This window comes from Aulonocara stuartgranti (genome assembly GCF_965226115.1).
Source record: "Aulonocara stuartgranti genome assembly, chromosome: 6".
In the NCBI taxonomy this organism is placed as follows: domain Eukaryota; kingdom Metazoa; phylum Chordata; class Actinopteri; order Cichliformes; family Cichlidae; genus Aulonocara; species Aulonocara stuartgranti.
The window spans coordinates 27,624,520-27,638,630 of record NC_138944.1 but is presented as its reverse complement, the minus strand read 5'-3'; the positions used below and the strand labels follow the sequence as shown (position 1 = coordinate 27,638,630).

The following is a 14,111-nucleotide window of genomic DNA, read 5'->3' as shown; positions in this document are numbered from 1 at the left end:
ACATATAGTAAAGTTCCTGTTGCTTATGAGCATGTGATGAATAGAAATGTGCTTAATTAAATGCAGTCACAAATACAAAAAATACAAACTGAAGGGATTTTCCTTTGGCTCTGACTACATTCTCTCTAAGAGGCTGTCAGAATTTTTTATCTGCAGGAAAAACCCTGTCGCAGATTTATCCTTAAATCTGATTTATGAAAGCCAAATGATTTAGTTATTAAGAAAAGTCATGGCCTCACTTATTTAAAGAGCAAATTTTGACCAGTTTTGTCAGGGTGTTGACTCAGCGATGTCTCATCATGTTTCTCGAACACGTTGAGATGGTCACTTCGAATCTGGAACAAACATTCGCTCACATTCAAGGACTAGAATTTGATGCTCAGTCTATTTTTGTCCCAATTAATTATATTATTATACAGATGTATAATAAAATAGAAAATGAAAATATGAAACAAAGTGTTTCATTTTTCATCATCAAGTGAACATCTGTTGATGTTGTGCACTTTTCTGGCCATTAATATCCGAGGGGGAGATTGTCACAATACGTCAGCCATGAACATACAAATGTACAAGATGATAATAATAATAATAATAACTAAAACACCTCTTGAATATCTTAGTTTTGTACCTTTGTCACGTTTGTGTGCTTTTTCCCCCCTAAATCTTGAATGTTGATATTTTCTTCTCTGGTCTGTGCTCTTGCTGCTGTGCTTTCCTGCATGTCGATGCCTGGGCTTTGTGGCCATATCTGGGTCATCTGCAGGTGCACGTGACCTGTTTTTTGCTGCTGTAGTTTGAGCCTTTATGCAATACTCCAACAGCCAGGTAGTTGGAGCCGACCCCAATCAAACTACCTCTCCCTCTGATGACCTCCCACCCTGGACCACCAAGGCCACTCCCACTCCCGCTGAGATCGATGCCCGCCTGGCTCAATATGAGGGGAGATCAGAGGAAGAGGAGGAGGAGGAAGAAGAAGAGGGGAGAGTCCCAGATCTTCAGAAAGACGACATGATGGCAAGGAGGACGGGAGTTTTCCATAAACAAAGCGCCTCTACAGTGACTTACAACCGCTTCCTACCTCTGCCTTCCTCCAAACGCTGCACACAGGGAGAGGTAACCACAGACGCTGCTCCGCAGAACAAGAAGAAAGTGCAGGCAGACAGGAGCAAGAAACTGGACGTCAGGTGGGCTGAGCTGTGATCTGGAGTGTGTCTAACAGGGTGCAGATGCAACTAACAAGCTCGGGTGTTGTTTGCATCATAAAAGAGGTTCTATAACTTGGTGTTTAGTTCTTTCAGTTAAAAGACTTTTTGTCACAGAGTGGAGCACCAGCAGCCCATGGAAGCACCTCAACAGCAGGTCGAGACAACAGTGATCCGATCAGCGTCTCAGGGAGAGTGGGAATACGGTGATAATGAGGATGAGTGTGGTGAAAATGTGCCTGCGCCTGACCCGGAGAAAGATGATATGATGGCTCGAAGGACGGGGTCGTTCCAAAAAGCGAGCACAGCTAAAAGAAATCAGTTCCTGCCTGTTCCTGGATCAGTGAAGTATAACATCAGTCCAGTGTCTGCTATGAAGCAGCTCCACAGCAGGCCTAAGCTGACAGAAAAGAAGGAGGGTGAAAGGTATTTAATGAAAAGAAATCGTGGCACTTGTGAACTACTGCAACTAACAAAGAGTGTTTATTGGCAAGGATTAAGGTTTAATGATGTTTACTTTACATCTTCAAGTACTAACATTAGCATGTGTCCTGGGTGAATTACAGTCTCGACTTGCCTGCATTGTTGCTGTGAGTGTTTCTGAATGCCTGCAGCGTGGAGTGTGATGTTCATTCATTCATATGAAAGGATTGGTTGACTTTGATTTGCTGCTGTGGTCGGATTCTCGCAGCTCTGTTTCCCACGTGGTTTGGCTCATTTGTGCTTTGGTTGAACTAATGTGGTTGAATGTTTTGTCGTGACATCTAACGTAGGTTTTGTTAGGCGTGACTTTTGTCGTTGTTGTGTAAAGGACTGTTGGCTATGAATCACGGCTGAATCACATAAATGGCTGCTGTTTCAGTCTGAAGAGGTTGAAACTCTTAAAGGTTGGGTCACCCTAATTATGTGAAAATGTAAACTTGAAAAAGTCTATAAATACTTAATCTGTCTTTGGCAGAGATCTGGCTTTAGGGATGAGAAACACATTTATGCAAATTATAAAAATTCTCCAAATCTATAAAACTGCCAGAAAGCTTTGCCTATTTATGTAAACTAGTACTTACCCATGCTGCAGTGCTGTGTAGTATTTTCATGCTGTTGGCAAACCAATATACTTCATCACTCTAAGAGAGTGTGATTACTTAAAGCAATTAGTCCATTTTTGGGTCCCCAGTAATGCTCAGATCCTTCTAGTCCATTGTTAGGTGGTTGCCATGCAACATGATGGCATTATAATATATCATATATCTCATAATATGTCATGTTCATGTTTTGTGAACATAAATAGAATCTTAATAAAGTGAAATCATGCAAAAGTATCATTTTACAAGATGATATAACATGTAGTAGCAAGATTTACCTGTGTGCCATGTTCAATATCCAGTTAAATTACCATCATTACAAATAATTACCTAAATCTTCTGCATCACCCTCTAAATATATTGTTCTGGTAGTCTGGTTGTTTTGTTGATAATGACATTTGTATCATTGTACAATTTCCAATAAAGAAAGATGCTATCAGGTGTTCCTTAAGGGGTCTCTACAGCAGGTAGCGCCGCATATTTGATCTGGCAGATTTTTACACCAATGACGTAATGCCTTTCTGAACACAACCCCAAAGGGATTTGTGTCTTCCAGAATGAAACCAGGGATCTTTTTCTTCTTAGGTTAATATGTAAACTAAGCCACATCATTATGGAGCCACTATAATCTGCTCAGTTCAGTTTTTCAACTGCAGAGAACTGCAACAATTCTCTATAAGCAAGCACTTGGCAACTGTATGAAGGAAGAACACCCCTTCAACAGCAAGAGACTTGGTAGCTACTACAGAGAGCATCTAGTGTAATACAGTGTGACTTTAAAATGAATCCGTGAAACAGAACTGATGAAACAGTCTAAAAACTCACACTCCACCTTCTTGGTTCAACAGCAAAGTTGAACTTACAGTAGATCAGATGAAAAGTTGACAAGAAAAGCATTATTATGTTGTTTGGGTGACCCGACTCTTTAAGCACTGTCTAACCATCCCCGCTCAGTGATCTCATAGCAGGCTGTAACATACCCAGAGTGGATCAGCTTTCAGTCTTCAGTGATGCAGTTTTAATTTCCCCTATAAGCATATTTTCTGTTAATATTGGCCTTGTCACTGGGTTGCTGTTCCAGCAGTATTGTTGCTGTGGCAGCAGAGCCACAGGCCCTGCCCTCCAAAGCTCCAACCAGTCCCACGTTTGCAGTGCTGAGAGAAAGGCGTGAGGAAAAGGAGGAAAAGCAAGAAAGCGAAGGTGCGATGGTCCCTAATACCTCTGCCACAGTTACTGCTGAACCCCTCTTTTCTCCTTCACTCGTGCCTGCACCCAGTCCTGGTCCTGCACAAGTCTGTAGTGTAAAGTCAGGGCTGGAAAAGCAGAAAGTGGAGGAGAGAGTTGAGGAAAAAGCTGAGGTGGAGGAGAGAAAGAAGGATGTAAATGAGAAACCTCGAAAGAAACCCTTCTGGCTGGAGGACGACGAGCTTCCTCCAATGATGTGAGATAACTGTTAAGCTTTTTGTGCATGTGTTATCACTCCCCCTCCCAGATTTGATGAATGGGATTGTTGCTCTGCTTTTCTAGCAGGTTTTATTTGTTATGATTTTGTTCAGATGTGCAAAGCAAAACATTTCCCTCTGTTAGCGATTCACACGTTAAATTGCTAGCTTTGAAAAATATTGTGTGCATTTAGGGCGCCTGCAAACCCCGCTCTTACCCATACCCTCACCTGCTCTTTCCTCTCATTTACTTGCTGTTTTAGGATGAGCCGACGTGTTTCTTTTATGTCTGAGGACACCGAGTAAGTGTTTATCTGTGAATCTGGATGAGCACCTGCATGATAACAATATGGACACACTACACATGCCACAATTCATGAGTAGAATCCAAAAATATGCTTACAATAATAATGTGCTTTGATACATTTTAATTCATCAATAGCGTCAGGCTTTTGGTTTCCATTGATTGCTTTTACATATGAAACTACACATCAACATAGACTCCTTCATCAGATTGTACTACATTGCAAAGTTGAATGACTGTGTTTCTTATCTTATGTTCATAGACTGTATGTAAAAGATGGACACAGCCACTGTGCCACACTTACTGGTTAGTATGGTTAGTTAGTAAGTCTCATATGCTTGGAGATGAGCATTTTTGTCAAACACTATCTTGATGTTTCAAAACTGTACTCAATGAGGAAGAAGTGGATCTAGCTGAGAAGCTGGGTTTATACCAGCTTCTCCGTCTACCGAGGACCATAACACACTTGAAACCAAGAAGTGAGCCCATAAATTCATCAGGAAGGGTCACGAAGAAACGAAGCACAGGCGTTTTCTATTTTACCGTGTACAACTGGAAGCCTCTTTTTCCATCCACAGGAGTCGCCCCCTGCTGGTGTTAACAGGAGTGCAGGTTTTAAACCTAGAAGCCATGTCCATCTTTTATATACAGTCTGTGGTTGTGTTTGCTCAGTTTATTAGCTGGTTCGTGATTAGTTTGCAGAAGCAGTAACATGTCTTTGCTAGTGTTACTGTGTTGAGACACGGGCAACACATACACAACTAATATACAGAAAGATTGATTTTATTATATTTTTTCTATCATGCTGTATTTGTTTTTTTTTTCATGTATAAATAATATATTCATCCTTGAACCAAAAGAACCCAGATCCAGGATAGGACGTATGGACATTATCCAGACTTTAAAAAGAAAGGTTGTTACCTTGTGAACAATGTTTTAAAAAAAAACCCAAAAAACTCAAAACATTTATTTCTAACTTCTATCAAAGTAGCAAAGAAAGTTAAGGCGGGCATTTTGTATTCTTAGTGGACAGTTGTTGGTTGTGCATGTCTTTCTCCGTGTTTGTGTATATTTATAGAAAAAAAATTGCAGTTGCATTTATTTTCAAGACTTTTTTTCCTGTTTTTGCTGCTTTTTTTTTTTATCATGGACTATGTGTTGTTTTAGACTAGTGCTTGGGTGTTATTTTAGGCTCTGTGTTATACACACGTTGATGTCACTAAATGCAAATAATAGATTAAACTTGCTGGAGGGGTTTTCCAGAGCCAAATCAGGCAAAATGATTAACTGTGGCGTTTAAGGGATTTATCTAAAGTAAAACTATAGCCTTTGTTTTTCTAGGAGTGTAAGTATGGGTGACATGCTTAACGAGGAAGAGGTGGGACACTTACCGTCGCTGAGCCAATCGCGACATGAACACATGCACGAGCAGTACAACAACTTTCTGGAGGATGAGGACCACTGGCAAGATGTGAGTGATGTGAGGAAGCATTTAGGGTGCATTGGGAAAATAAGAACCACATATTAATGATGTGAACTTGTGACAGGACCTGGCTCGCTGGAAGAATCGCCGCCGCAGTGCGTCACAGGATCTAATCAGAAAGGAGGAGGAGAGGAAGAGAATAGAAAAGAGGATGAAGGGGGAGGGACGTGACGGCAATAAGAGGAAGAGCATTAAGACTTATAAAGAGATCGTGGAGGAGAAGTAAGGATTATACAGAGACCATTTTTCTTGCTTTCCTTACAAACATACTTTATTTAGTGTCGTGACAGTATTTCTACCTTTGGACAAATGCTTTGTGTTGCTGCTCTTTTTAGGGAGCGCAGAGAAGCAGATCTGTGTGAAGCCTACAGAAGCGCAGCGACTCCAGAGGAGGCAGCCTTGGTTTTGCAGCGCTATGCTCTCCGCTTCACCATCAGTGATGCAGTACTGGACACCCTAAAACTACCCAGATCCACCTCCACACCCAAAAACGAACTAAATGAGCTGGACAAAGAGCAGAAGCCAGAATCACCTGTTAATAACGCTGAGATGTCAGAGGCTCTGCGCCAACCAGAATCACATGTAGTTACAAATCAGGAGCACATGAAACCTGAAGAGATAGAGACAGACACATCAGATCAGCAAGAAAAATTAGCCACCAGCCCTCTAACACCAAACAGTCCAACCAGTCCTCTGTCCACAGTCACAGACTCACTGAGTGTGTCACCTCAGTCTCTGGAGTTTAATGAACCCCAGACCCAACTAATGGAGTCTCCAACTGCGCAACAGGCTGCGATCACAGGAGATCCACAGCCTCAGACAAAACACACTTCACCTCAGAGTGCGCAAGGGCAGCCTCACCCCACACAGTCGGCAAATGCTCTCCCCTCCCCACCATCTGTGTCCTCCAGGCCCATCCCCCTGCTGGCAGCCAAACCCTACTGCCAGCCTGGGGCCGTCCTCCCTGGGCACAAACCTATTAAGGTAATGACTCAGATCCATCAGGATTGACTGATAGCTGGTACCTGTGTTGTTTGTAGCTTTTAATGTTTTTAAAGTTTTATTATTTTCCTCTTGCTCATCAAAACCTTTTGTAATACTCTTCATGAAAAAAATATCATGGGCGACTTTTTTATTAGTATTATTTTTTAAAGTATTCATTATGAAGATTTAAACACTAATGAAAATGTAAAACTGTATGTATTTTCCCATCCATATAGTCTAGGTAAAATATCCCTGTAGTCCTAATGTTTGTTTACATGTAAATAACACTAAATTTTGCCATTAGTAATTAAAGCCTTCACATGGCTAAATGGTTAATGCTTAGATTAGACATTGCAATGCAAGTGTAAGCAAATATCAGTTTCGGGAAGAATGAAAACAAAAGTGGACCCAGCAGCAGACATGGGAAGCAAAATGTGAAAACTAAAGCTGAGCTTTTTACATTTTTTATTAAGCAAGAAAAGGTGAAATGAAAAATGTACAAGCCCCCCAAAATAATTGAAAAGTAGGGAAAGGGAACAGAGGCAGCAGGCAGTCAGACTACAGAGACAAACAGGTGAACAGAGGGAAATGACAGGAGGGAACGGGACACAGGTGTGGGCAGAAAGCAGGCAGAAACAACATGTGAAAACAGGAGGTAAAGACAAGAGACACATAACAAAAAACAAGTAGATGAAAGTGTTTGCACGCATAGACATGGCTGAGGGAGTCAAAGGCAGGAGAACACTGAGGAGTCGTCAATAACAGAAGCAAGACAAGGACCAAAAGCTCGATAAACGCAAGAATCAAAAACTTCACAAGCAGCAGAACAGCATTGATAACAAAACAGAAACAAATCTCAATAATATTAAACAAGAATCCAAAACTGAGAAACAACACAAAAGCCCCATCAGTGTCAACAACTGTATGACTTTTCCTGTCATACAATAATTGGAGTCTTGTGTAAAAACAGATCATTATAAGCAGCAATTTTTTGTTATTAATGAATAATGTGTCTTGATGAACACACTAGCCCTTACATATGCTTTTAACTACATTATAAGTTTTATAAACCATTTCTTAAACCCTGCAGCACCAAATGTGTCATATTCAATACATGGGTTTTTGAGCCCTAAAGCAAAGGTTGCAAAAATGCTACAAATTGAAACTTGTCAGAAGGTTCAATAAGCACTCCAGTTAAAAAATTGAACTTTCTGACAGTTGGTGAACATGGTTTAGGCTTTACAGGGTTAAAGTTTGTACAGTTTTAGTAAATGCCAAATAGGTTGGCTATAGTTACTCATCGCCTTTCTCTGCTTTCCTCTCAAAAGGACGGGTTGGTACGAGTGAATGGAGAGGAGACGGAGGAGCTAACTGTTTCCACTCCACCTACCTCCCCTCAGCACTCACCACAGGAGACCAAAGATGTTTTATCCAAAGAGGCGGAGAAAGATGCTCCACCTGTGGAGGCTGTTAAAAGTGCCGAGACTGCAGAGCAGCAGCCTACGGAGACAGAGAAGTCAACGCCGTCTTCAGGCTCTGCCATCAGCTCCCTGATCGAAGGTCGAAACTGTATCATCACAACAACTATTGTGACAGAGCTTACGCAGAAGGTTGTGGAGCCGCTTCACACAGACACCCAAAACGACGGAGAGGTAATGCTACAAGTGACATATTAAAAGATGCTTCCTATTTGTCCCATTTAGCAAAAGTACCACACAAAAGCTGTCATTCTGCTACAGTCATTTCTTCCAGTGATGGATCTCCCTTGTAAAGCAAAAGTATAGTTTAAAGAAGATCACATTATTGAACAATTACATTAACGTAAAACAGCAGCTGCATAGGGTGTAAAGAGAAAATTCATCAGAGTCTTGAGCAATAGTTCTCCACGGTTTCTGAAGGTCTTTCAAAAAAATTGTATTGGTCATTATAGAAAGTTGCACAAGGCCCAGTATGAGAGAAATAAGTATTTAAAACTATGAATCATGCAAAGCCACTCAAGCAGGGTTAATTAAGTTTTCATTAATTATTTTTCCTGCCTTTTTATTACCACTGGATAGTTTATAAATATAGTTTAATATTCACCCCACATATCCACAGGTTGAGACCACTGGCTTGTTTGAGAAACCAGAGGATGAAAAAAATACTCAACCATCTTCCACACCCAGCAGCATGGAAGAATATTCTCCCACCGTCTCGGGTAAAACTGCATTTCAAACAAATCCTTCACAGCGTAGCCGTCCCGTTTCATTTCTCTAATATTCTGCTTGCGTCTGTCTCGTTCCACAGAAGGACTTGAGGAGAGCAGTGTGACCGTGAGTATCTCTGAGCAGCTCCAGCTCCTCCTTTCTGTTTCTCCTTCATTCTTTAATATGATCCTGTCCTGACCCCTCGTCTCCAGTGGTCACTGTAGTCGCTGTAGTCAGACTTGTCCTCTCACCTTTCCTCTCTTTCTGTCCTTTTGGTGGGTATACATGTGTGTGTCTGTGGTTGTTGGTCGGGTCTGGGTAGATTGAGACCCCCATGTTGAACTTGGCTAAACGTGTTAATCACTGGGTCTGGGACCCCAATGAGGAGCGTAAGCGCTTGGAAAGGTGGCAACAGGAGCAGGAGCGCCTCTTAAAGGTACTGCAGTGTAATGATGTGTATGTGCACGAATGCCTTGCAGAAAACAGACTGCACGCGATGTAATGGACACGTGTGTAAATGTTGTGTGTGTGTGTCACATGTGTTTTCTGAGCATTCAGAAATTAACATGAACGTGTTTCACTTCAGGAGCAATACCAGCGAGAGCAAGAGAAGCTGATGAAGGAATGGGAGAAAGCACAGCTCGAGGTGGAAGAGGAGGAGAGGAAGCACAATGAAGAGGTGCAAACATCTAGACAGACTCACTTTAAGCTAAAAAAAAAAACAACTATGTGTGCTGGTTCTGCACGTCCTATTTTTCATCTTTGATTTTTTGTTTTCTCTGTGCTTCTTCCAGGAAAGACGGATTCTAGAGGAGACCGTCACACCCCTCAATCCTACCGGCCTGTTAAACCAGGTGTCAGGACAGACGGCGACAACCTCACCTGGTACAGAAAACGACAACACAAAGGGAAAAAATGTTCCTCTGCAGCACAATGGCCAAAAAATCTCTACAGGGAATGAAGATCAGCATGCATCAAAGCTGCATTTCTTCCAGGGTGAGCATGAAGTACTTACATTTCTGGACCGACAAAGCGAGGGGAAAAAACAAACATCTGAAGAAGTTGGATCAAAGAAGCTTTAGCCTCCAAAGGACAATGTTTATAATGAGAACAGTAAAGCATTCTTTAGAGTTTATCATACTATGTTATTCATTTTTATAGATTCTGGGGCTGATGTTGAACCTTCAAAGAAACAGGAATTGTGGAAAACAGCCTCTCTGGACCGCAATACTCAGCTGAACCAGGGACAGGTTGTTAAAAGGTACACCAGGTGGCTGTATATGCCTGTATCTACACCCTTGTGTTATTTTATACAGTTGTTTTACTTATTGGATTGAATTCTGGCAGCAGCAGTTCGCACTTTCGCTCTCTCTGGAGAGCCCTGTGATAAAATGGCAACCTCTCCTGTCTGGTGTTAATATTCAATTGTCAGAAGATTTAAGTTGTTTCTTTTGTTTGTTTGTTTGTTTGTTTTTGTTTGTTTGTTTTTGTTTGTTTTTGTTTGTTTGTTTTTTGGGGGGGGGGGGTGCTAGCATGGCACATATCTTTCAGCTGTGTATGTGAATATTTTTCTTTTTTTAACCTCAGATCTGGATCTCATGATGGTGTTACAAGTGAACAACAGTCCTCCTCTCCAAAGCCTCAGCCTCCCTCACCCAGCAGGTGATGATGCTAGCACACATATGCACCAATGAATACCTGAAATATTACCACAGATCAGCAGATTGAAGATCCATTAATGTGGGGAAAGCAGAGTTTGTATCTGACTAACTGTTCCCCTGCTCTCTTTTTTGTGTAGGTGTGTTAGTGGAAAGAGACTGTGCACTGGTTGTTCTCAGCCTCTGGGAAAAGGCGCTGCTATGATTATAGATACGCTGGGACTGTTTTTCCACATGCACTGTTTCAAGGTTAGCACGCTCATGCAGATTAATTAGATGGTTTTATTTTTCCTCCATATCGAAGCAGATACGCAGAGATCACCTGAGCACATCTACACCCACCAGCCACTTTATTAGGTACACCTGTTCACCTGCTTCTAAAAACGAATACCTATTCAACCAGTCCCATGGCAGCCGCTCAGTGTAGACATGGTCAAGATGGCCTGCTTATGTTCAAAGTGAGCATCAGAATGTGGAAGAATGTAGTTTGCGTGGCTTTGAAGGTGGCCTGGTAGCCAACACTAACTCAAATAACCACTTGTTACAACCAAGTATGAAAAAGAGCATGTCTGAAGGCACAACATGTCTGATTGGAAGCAAAAGACCACTCCAGAGCCACTCCTGTCAGCTAAGAAACCTTAGACACAATTTGCTCTTTTAGTCATAATTGGACATTTGAAAACTGGAAAAACATTTCCTGGTTTTATGAGTCTCGATATCTGCTGCAACATTAAGACATGAAAGCATGAATCTATCCTGCTGGGTTGTGTAGTGATGCGGGGGATATTTTCTTGGCACACTTTGAGCCCCTTAGTGCCAACTGAGTATCATTTCAACATCACAAACTATCTAAATATTGTTGCTCAGTATTGTTGCTGACTATGTCCATCTCTTTATGACCACAGTGTACCAGTCTTTAATGACTAGAGTAGCACACCATATCCCAAAGCTGAGATAACCTCAAACTGAGCATCATCTCATCTTCACTGCCTACCTGACAATTTTTGCTGACCATCTCCATTCTTTTATGGCCACAGTGTACCCATCTTCTGTTGGCTACTTCCAGCAGGATCACACACCGAATCACAAAGCTCAAATACTCTCAAACTGGTCATTTAACACGACAGTGAGTTCACTGTACTCAAGTGGCCTCCACAGCCACCAGATCTCAATACAACAGAGCACCTTGCCAAAGTGGTGTGACAATTTCAATGAGAGAAACATTTGCAAAATTTGTACAGCTGAAAAATCTGCAGCAACTGTGTGATACTCTGATGAATGTTTCCAGCACCTTGTTGAATCTATGACAACTGATGGCTTAAGAAGCATTTCTGAAAGGAAAAATAAGGGGTGGGCAAGGGGGTCCGATCTGTTAGGTATACATAATAAAGTGGGTGAGTTTATATCACAATTATGTCCAAGGAAGAGAACACATAAAAAATTGATGCACAACAGGAGTAAAAATGAGAGTTTTCAACATGAAGACAGTCCTGTGTGTACATAATGTTAATTGCCGTATTTCCAAACGCAGTGTGGACTGTGTGGTGTACAGCTTGGTGACGCCACTGCAGGGACTGACGTACGGATTCGTAAGGGAATGCTGAGCTGCCACGAGTGCTACATTGCATCTCGGGGTGAGAAGACACGCACACCCACACAAACCAGCACAGAGGGACTGCATCCTGTCCTGCACACAGATGGCATACAAAACACATACCTAGCCTGTGTGATGTCACCCGTTGGTTTGTGGGCTCCATTTTGACTTCAGCTTTTTGACTGCTAACATCTTTTTTTTGTTTATCGGATTTTTGTAATGTCTGTGGTGTCTGAGTAACTTCTATAGTATGAGTATATACAGACATCGTTTCTGTCTTTATCTCACATACCAAACATTTTAGATAGTACAAACCATTTCAGTGTAAACTTATTATATGACTGTTAATGTCTGTTTCTGTTTGCAGGCCGAGGTCAGCCCACCACACTATGATGACCACTGTTTTGGAGCTGGACCCTCTGTGATTGGGTGGAGAACTCTTCTAAAACCCTGAATCACACTGAAACAGTCTTGACGCTACAAGTCATCATCTTTTTTCCTCCTTGAATGCACAACAGCTCACGTGGATGTTCACAACGAGGAGTCTGAATCCACGTGGGTCAAAAGTCTCAACTACATGGACTTGCAGGACTATCGCTATACTTCTTAACCGTACACGTGTATACACTTGTTTTTAGTATGTGTAGCATGGATGTAATCAAAAAACCAGTTTGTTTAGGCGTTTGCACATCCATACAAGACATTCAATAGGGATCTTACTCCAAGAGCTGAACACTACTGTCTGTAACACATCGGCCTCCCAAATCTTGACTCATTAACTCCTGCTTCTGCATTGATCATGTGACTCCACTCTCTTGAGTGTGATGCAAAAGGGGTTCAGGTTGGATAACCTGAAGTAGCTTGACCATTATAATGCCTTACTCATACCTTCTCCTTTATTTTTGGGTTTTGTGTTTACAGTTTTGCATGGATAAAAGTAACATATATATATAAGTTTTTGTGAGTATTGCTCAGATGGATAGTGAGTTGTTATTTTCTTACCTATCCTTGTGTTTGTCGTACATCATTCTGATGATTTTGTTTTTGATTTTCTTCTATAAGTCATTTTACAGGAATGAGAATGCATGTTGTTAAGTAATAATGCTTGTTCTTTGAATTTTAAATAATTTCCCTTTAGGATGTTTTAGCCATTGTTTCTTCTCACAGACTGCACCTGAATCAGTGCCTTATGTAATGAATGCGAAGGCGAGTGGAGTGTGCAGGAGTATTTCACACTCATACAGACCTAAAGGTCTTGGCACATAGTGTGTGTGTGTGTGTGTGTGTGTGTGTGTGAATGCAGTGTGTGATTTGACTTAATGCACAGTTCCATACCAGCAAAAAATAAATGTTAAATGGATCAGCCTCTCCTAATCACCTGCTGTCCTCTTCCATCGCCTCCAGTGAACTAAACCAATGACATAATGTTACTTGCTGCTTCCCTGTTTTAATATCTTCTTAAGGTAATCCACAGTGTCCTAAAATCTCTCCTCATTTGCCTCTGTATCACAAGCGTTGCCTCCCCAGAGAATAATCTGAACTGTCCTATCCTCTCTTGTCTCGCCTCAATCTGGAAACCTGACAGCTTCTTCATCTCTCAGAGGAATAGAGCACAGTTCATTGTCTTTTATAGTAACTGTATGTTTATCAATAAAATGTTTTAAATGGGATGCTATCTGTTTCTTTATTTGGATTTACTTTCATGCTGACATCAACATAAACGATTTTGATTATGAGCTGTAATGTTATAGCCATGCCAAGTACACTTACTACGAGCTTCGACGCTGTTAAACGACGGTATGTGCTCTCTTCGAAACTCTGCGATCTCAGCGTTATTTTAGCAAATAACAGTTTTGTTTTTCGATATCGCGGGAAAACTACTTTACCCAGAAGCCTAAATTCCAGCGAGGTCTCTGATTGGTGCTGTTCGCTGTTACCATGGAAATGTTCAAATGTTTCAGGAAGGTCGTATTATATTTTATTACACACACAGAAACAAACAAAAATAACAAAATATATATAAAATGTTCTGAGACAGCACTACGTAAGCTCTTGGCATTGTAATCCGGGTTTTGTAGTACATTATGAGTAGTGTAGTGTGAAGGATGAGTCATTTCTTCACCCTTAAAACCTTCGCCTTTTTTTCATTTCCCACTTTAGAAATTCAGATCACAAG

At 41.3% G+C, this 14,111-nt stretch overlaps 1 protein-coding gene across 8 annotated transcripts in view; it reads left to right on the top strand.

Annotated features, from left to right (window-relative positions):
* Window positions 1–13,605, top strand: part of LOC309709199 (LIM and calponin homology domains-containing protein 1-like) — a 31,328-nt gene extending 17,723 nt beyond the window's left edge. For 3 of the 8 annotated variants that reach the window (XM_082537723.1, XM_082537721.1, XM_082537726.1), the window contains 18 exons: window positions 822–1,184; window positions 1,320–1,628; window positions 3,366–3,725; window positions 3,990–4,028; window positions 5,372–5,501; window positions 5,578–5,735; window positions 5,849–6,497; window positions 7,826–8,149; window positions 8,595–8,694; window positions 8,784–8,809; window positions 9,006–9,119; window positions 9,270–9,362; window positions 9,478–9,679; window positions 9,845–9,944; window positions 10,271–10,345; window positions 10,482–10,590; window positions 11,873–11,975; window positions 12,303–13,605. In XM_082537723.1, coding sequence (XP_082393849.1) covers window positions 822–1,184; window positions 1,320–1,628; window positions 3,366–3,725; window positions 3,990–4,028; window positions 5,372–5,501; window positions 5,578–5,735; window positions 5,849–6,497; window positions 7,826–8,149; window positions 8,595–8,694; window positions 8,784–8,809; window positions 9,006–9,119; window positions 9,270–9,362; window positions 9,478–9,679; window positions 9,845–9,944; window positions 10,271–10,345; window positions 10,482–10,590; window positions 11,873–11,975; window positions 12,303–12,328 — 3,280 coding nt within the window. In that variant the 3' untranslated portion in view covers window positions 12,329–13,605. The remainder of the gene's footprint in view (window positions 1–821; window positions 1,185–1,319; window positions 1,629–3,365; window positions 3,726–3,989; window positions 4,029–5,371; window positions 5,502–5,577; window positions 5,736–5,848; window positions 6,498–7,825; window positions 8,150–8,594; window positions 8,695–8,783; window positions 8,810–9,005; window positions 9,120–9,269; window positions 9,363–9,477; window positions 9,680–9,844; window positions 9,945–10,270; window positions 10,346–10,481; window positions 10,591–11,872; window positions 11,976–12,302) is intronic. The other 5 variants (XM_082537722.1, XM_082537724.1, XM_082537725.1 and 2 more) reach the window with 5 other exon arrangements.
* Window positions 13,606–14,111: the final 506 nt, after the last annotated feature.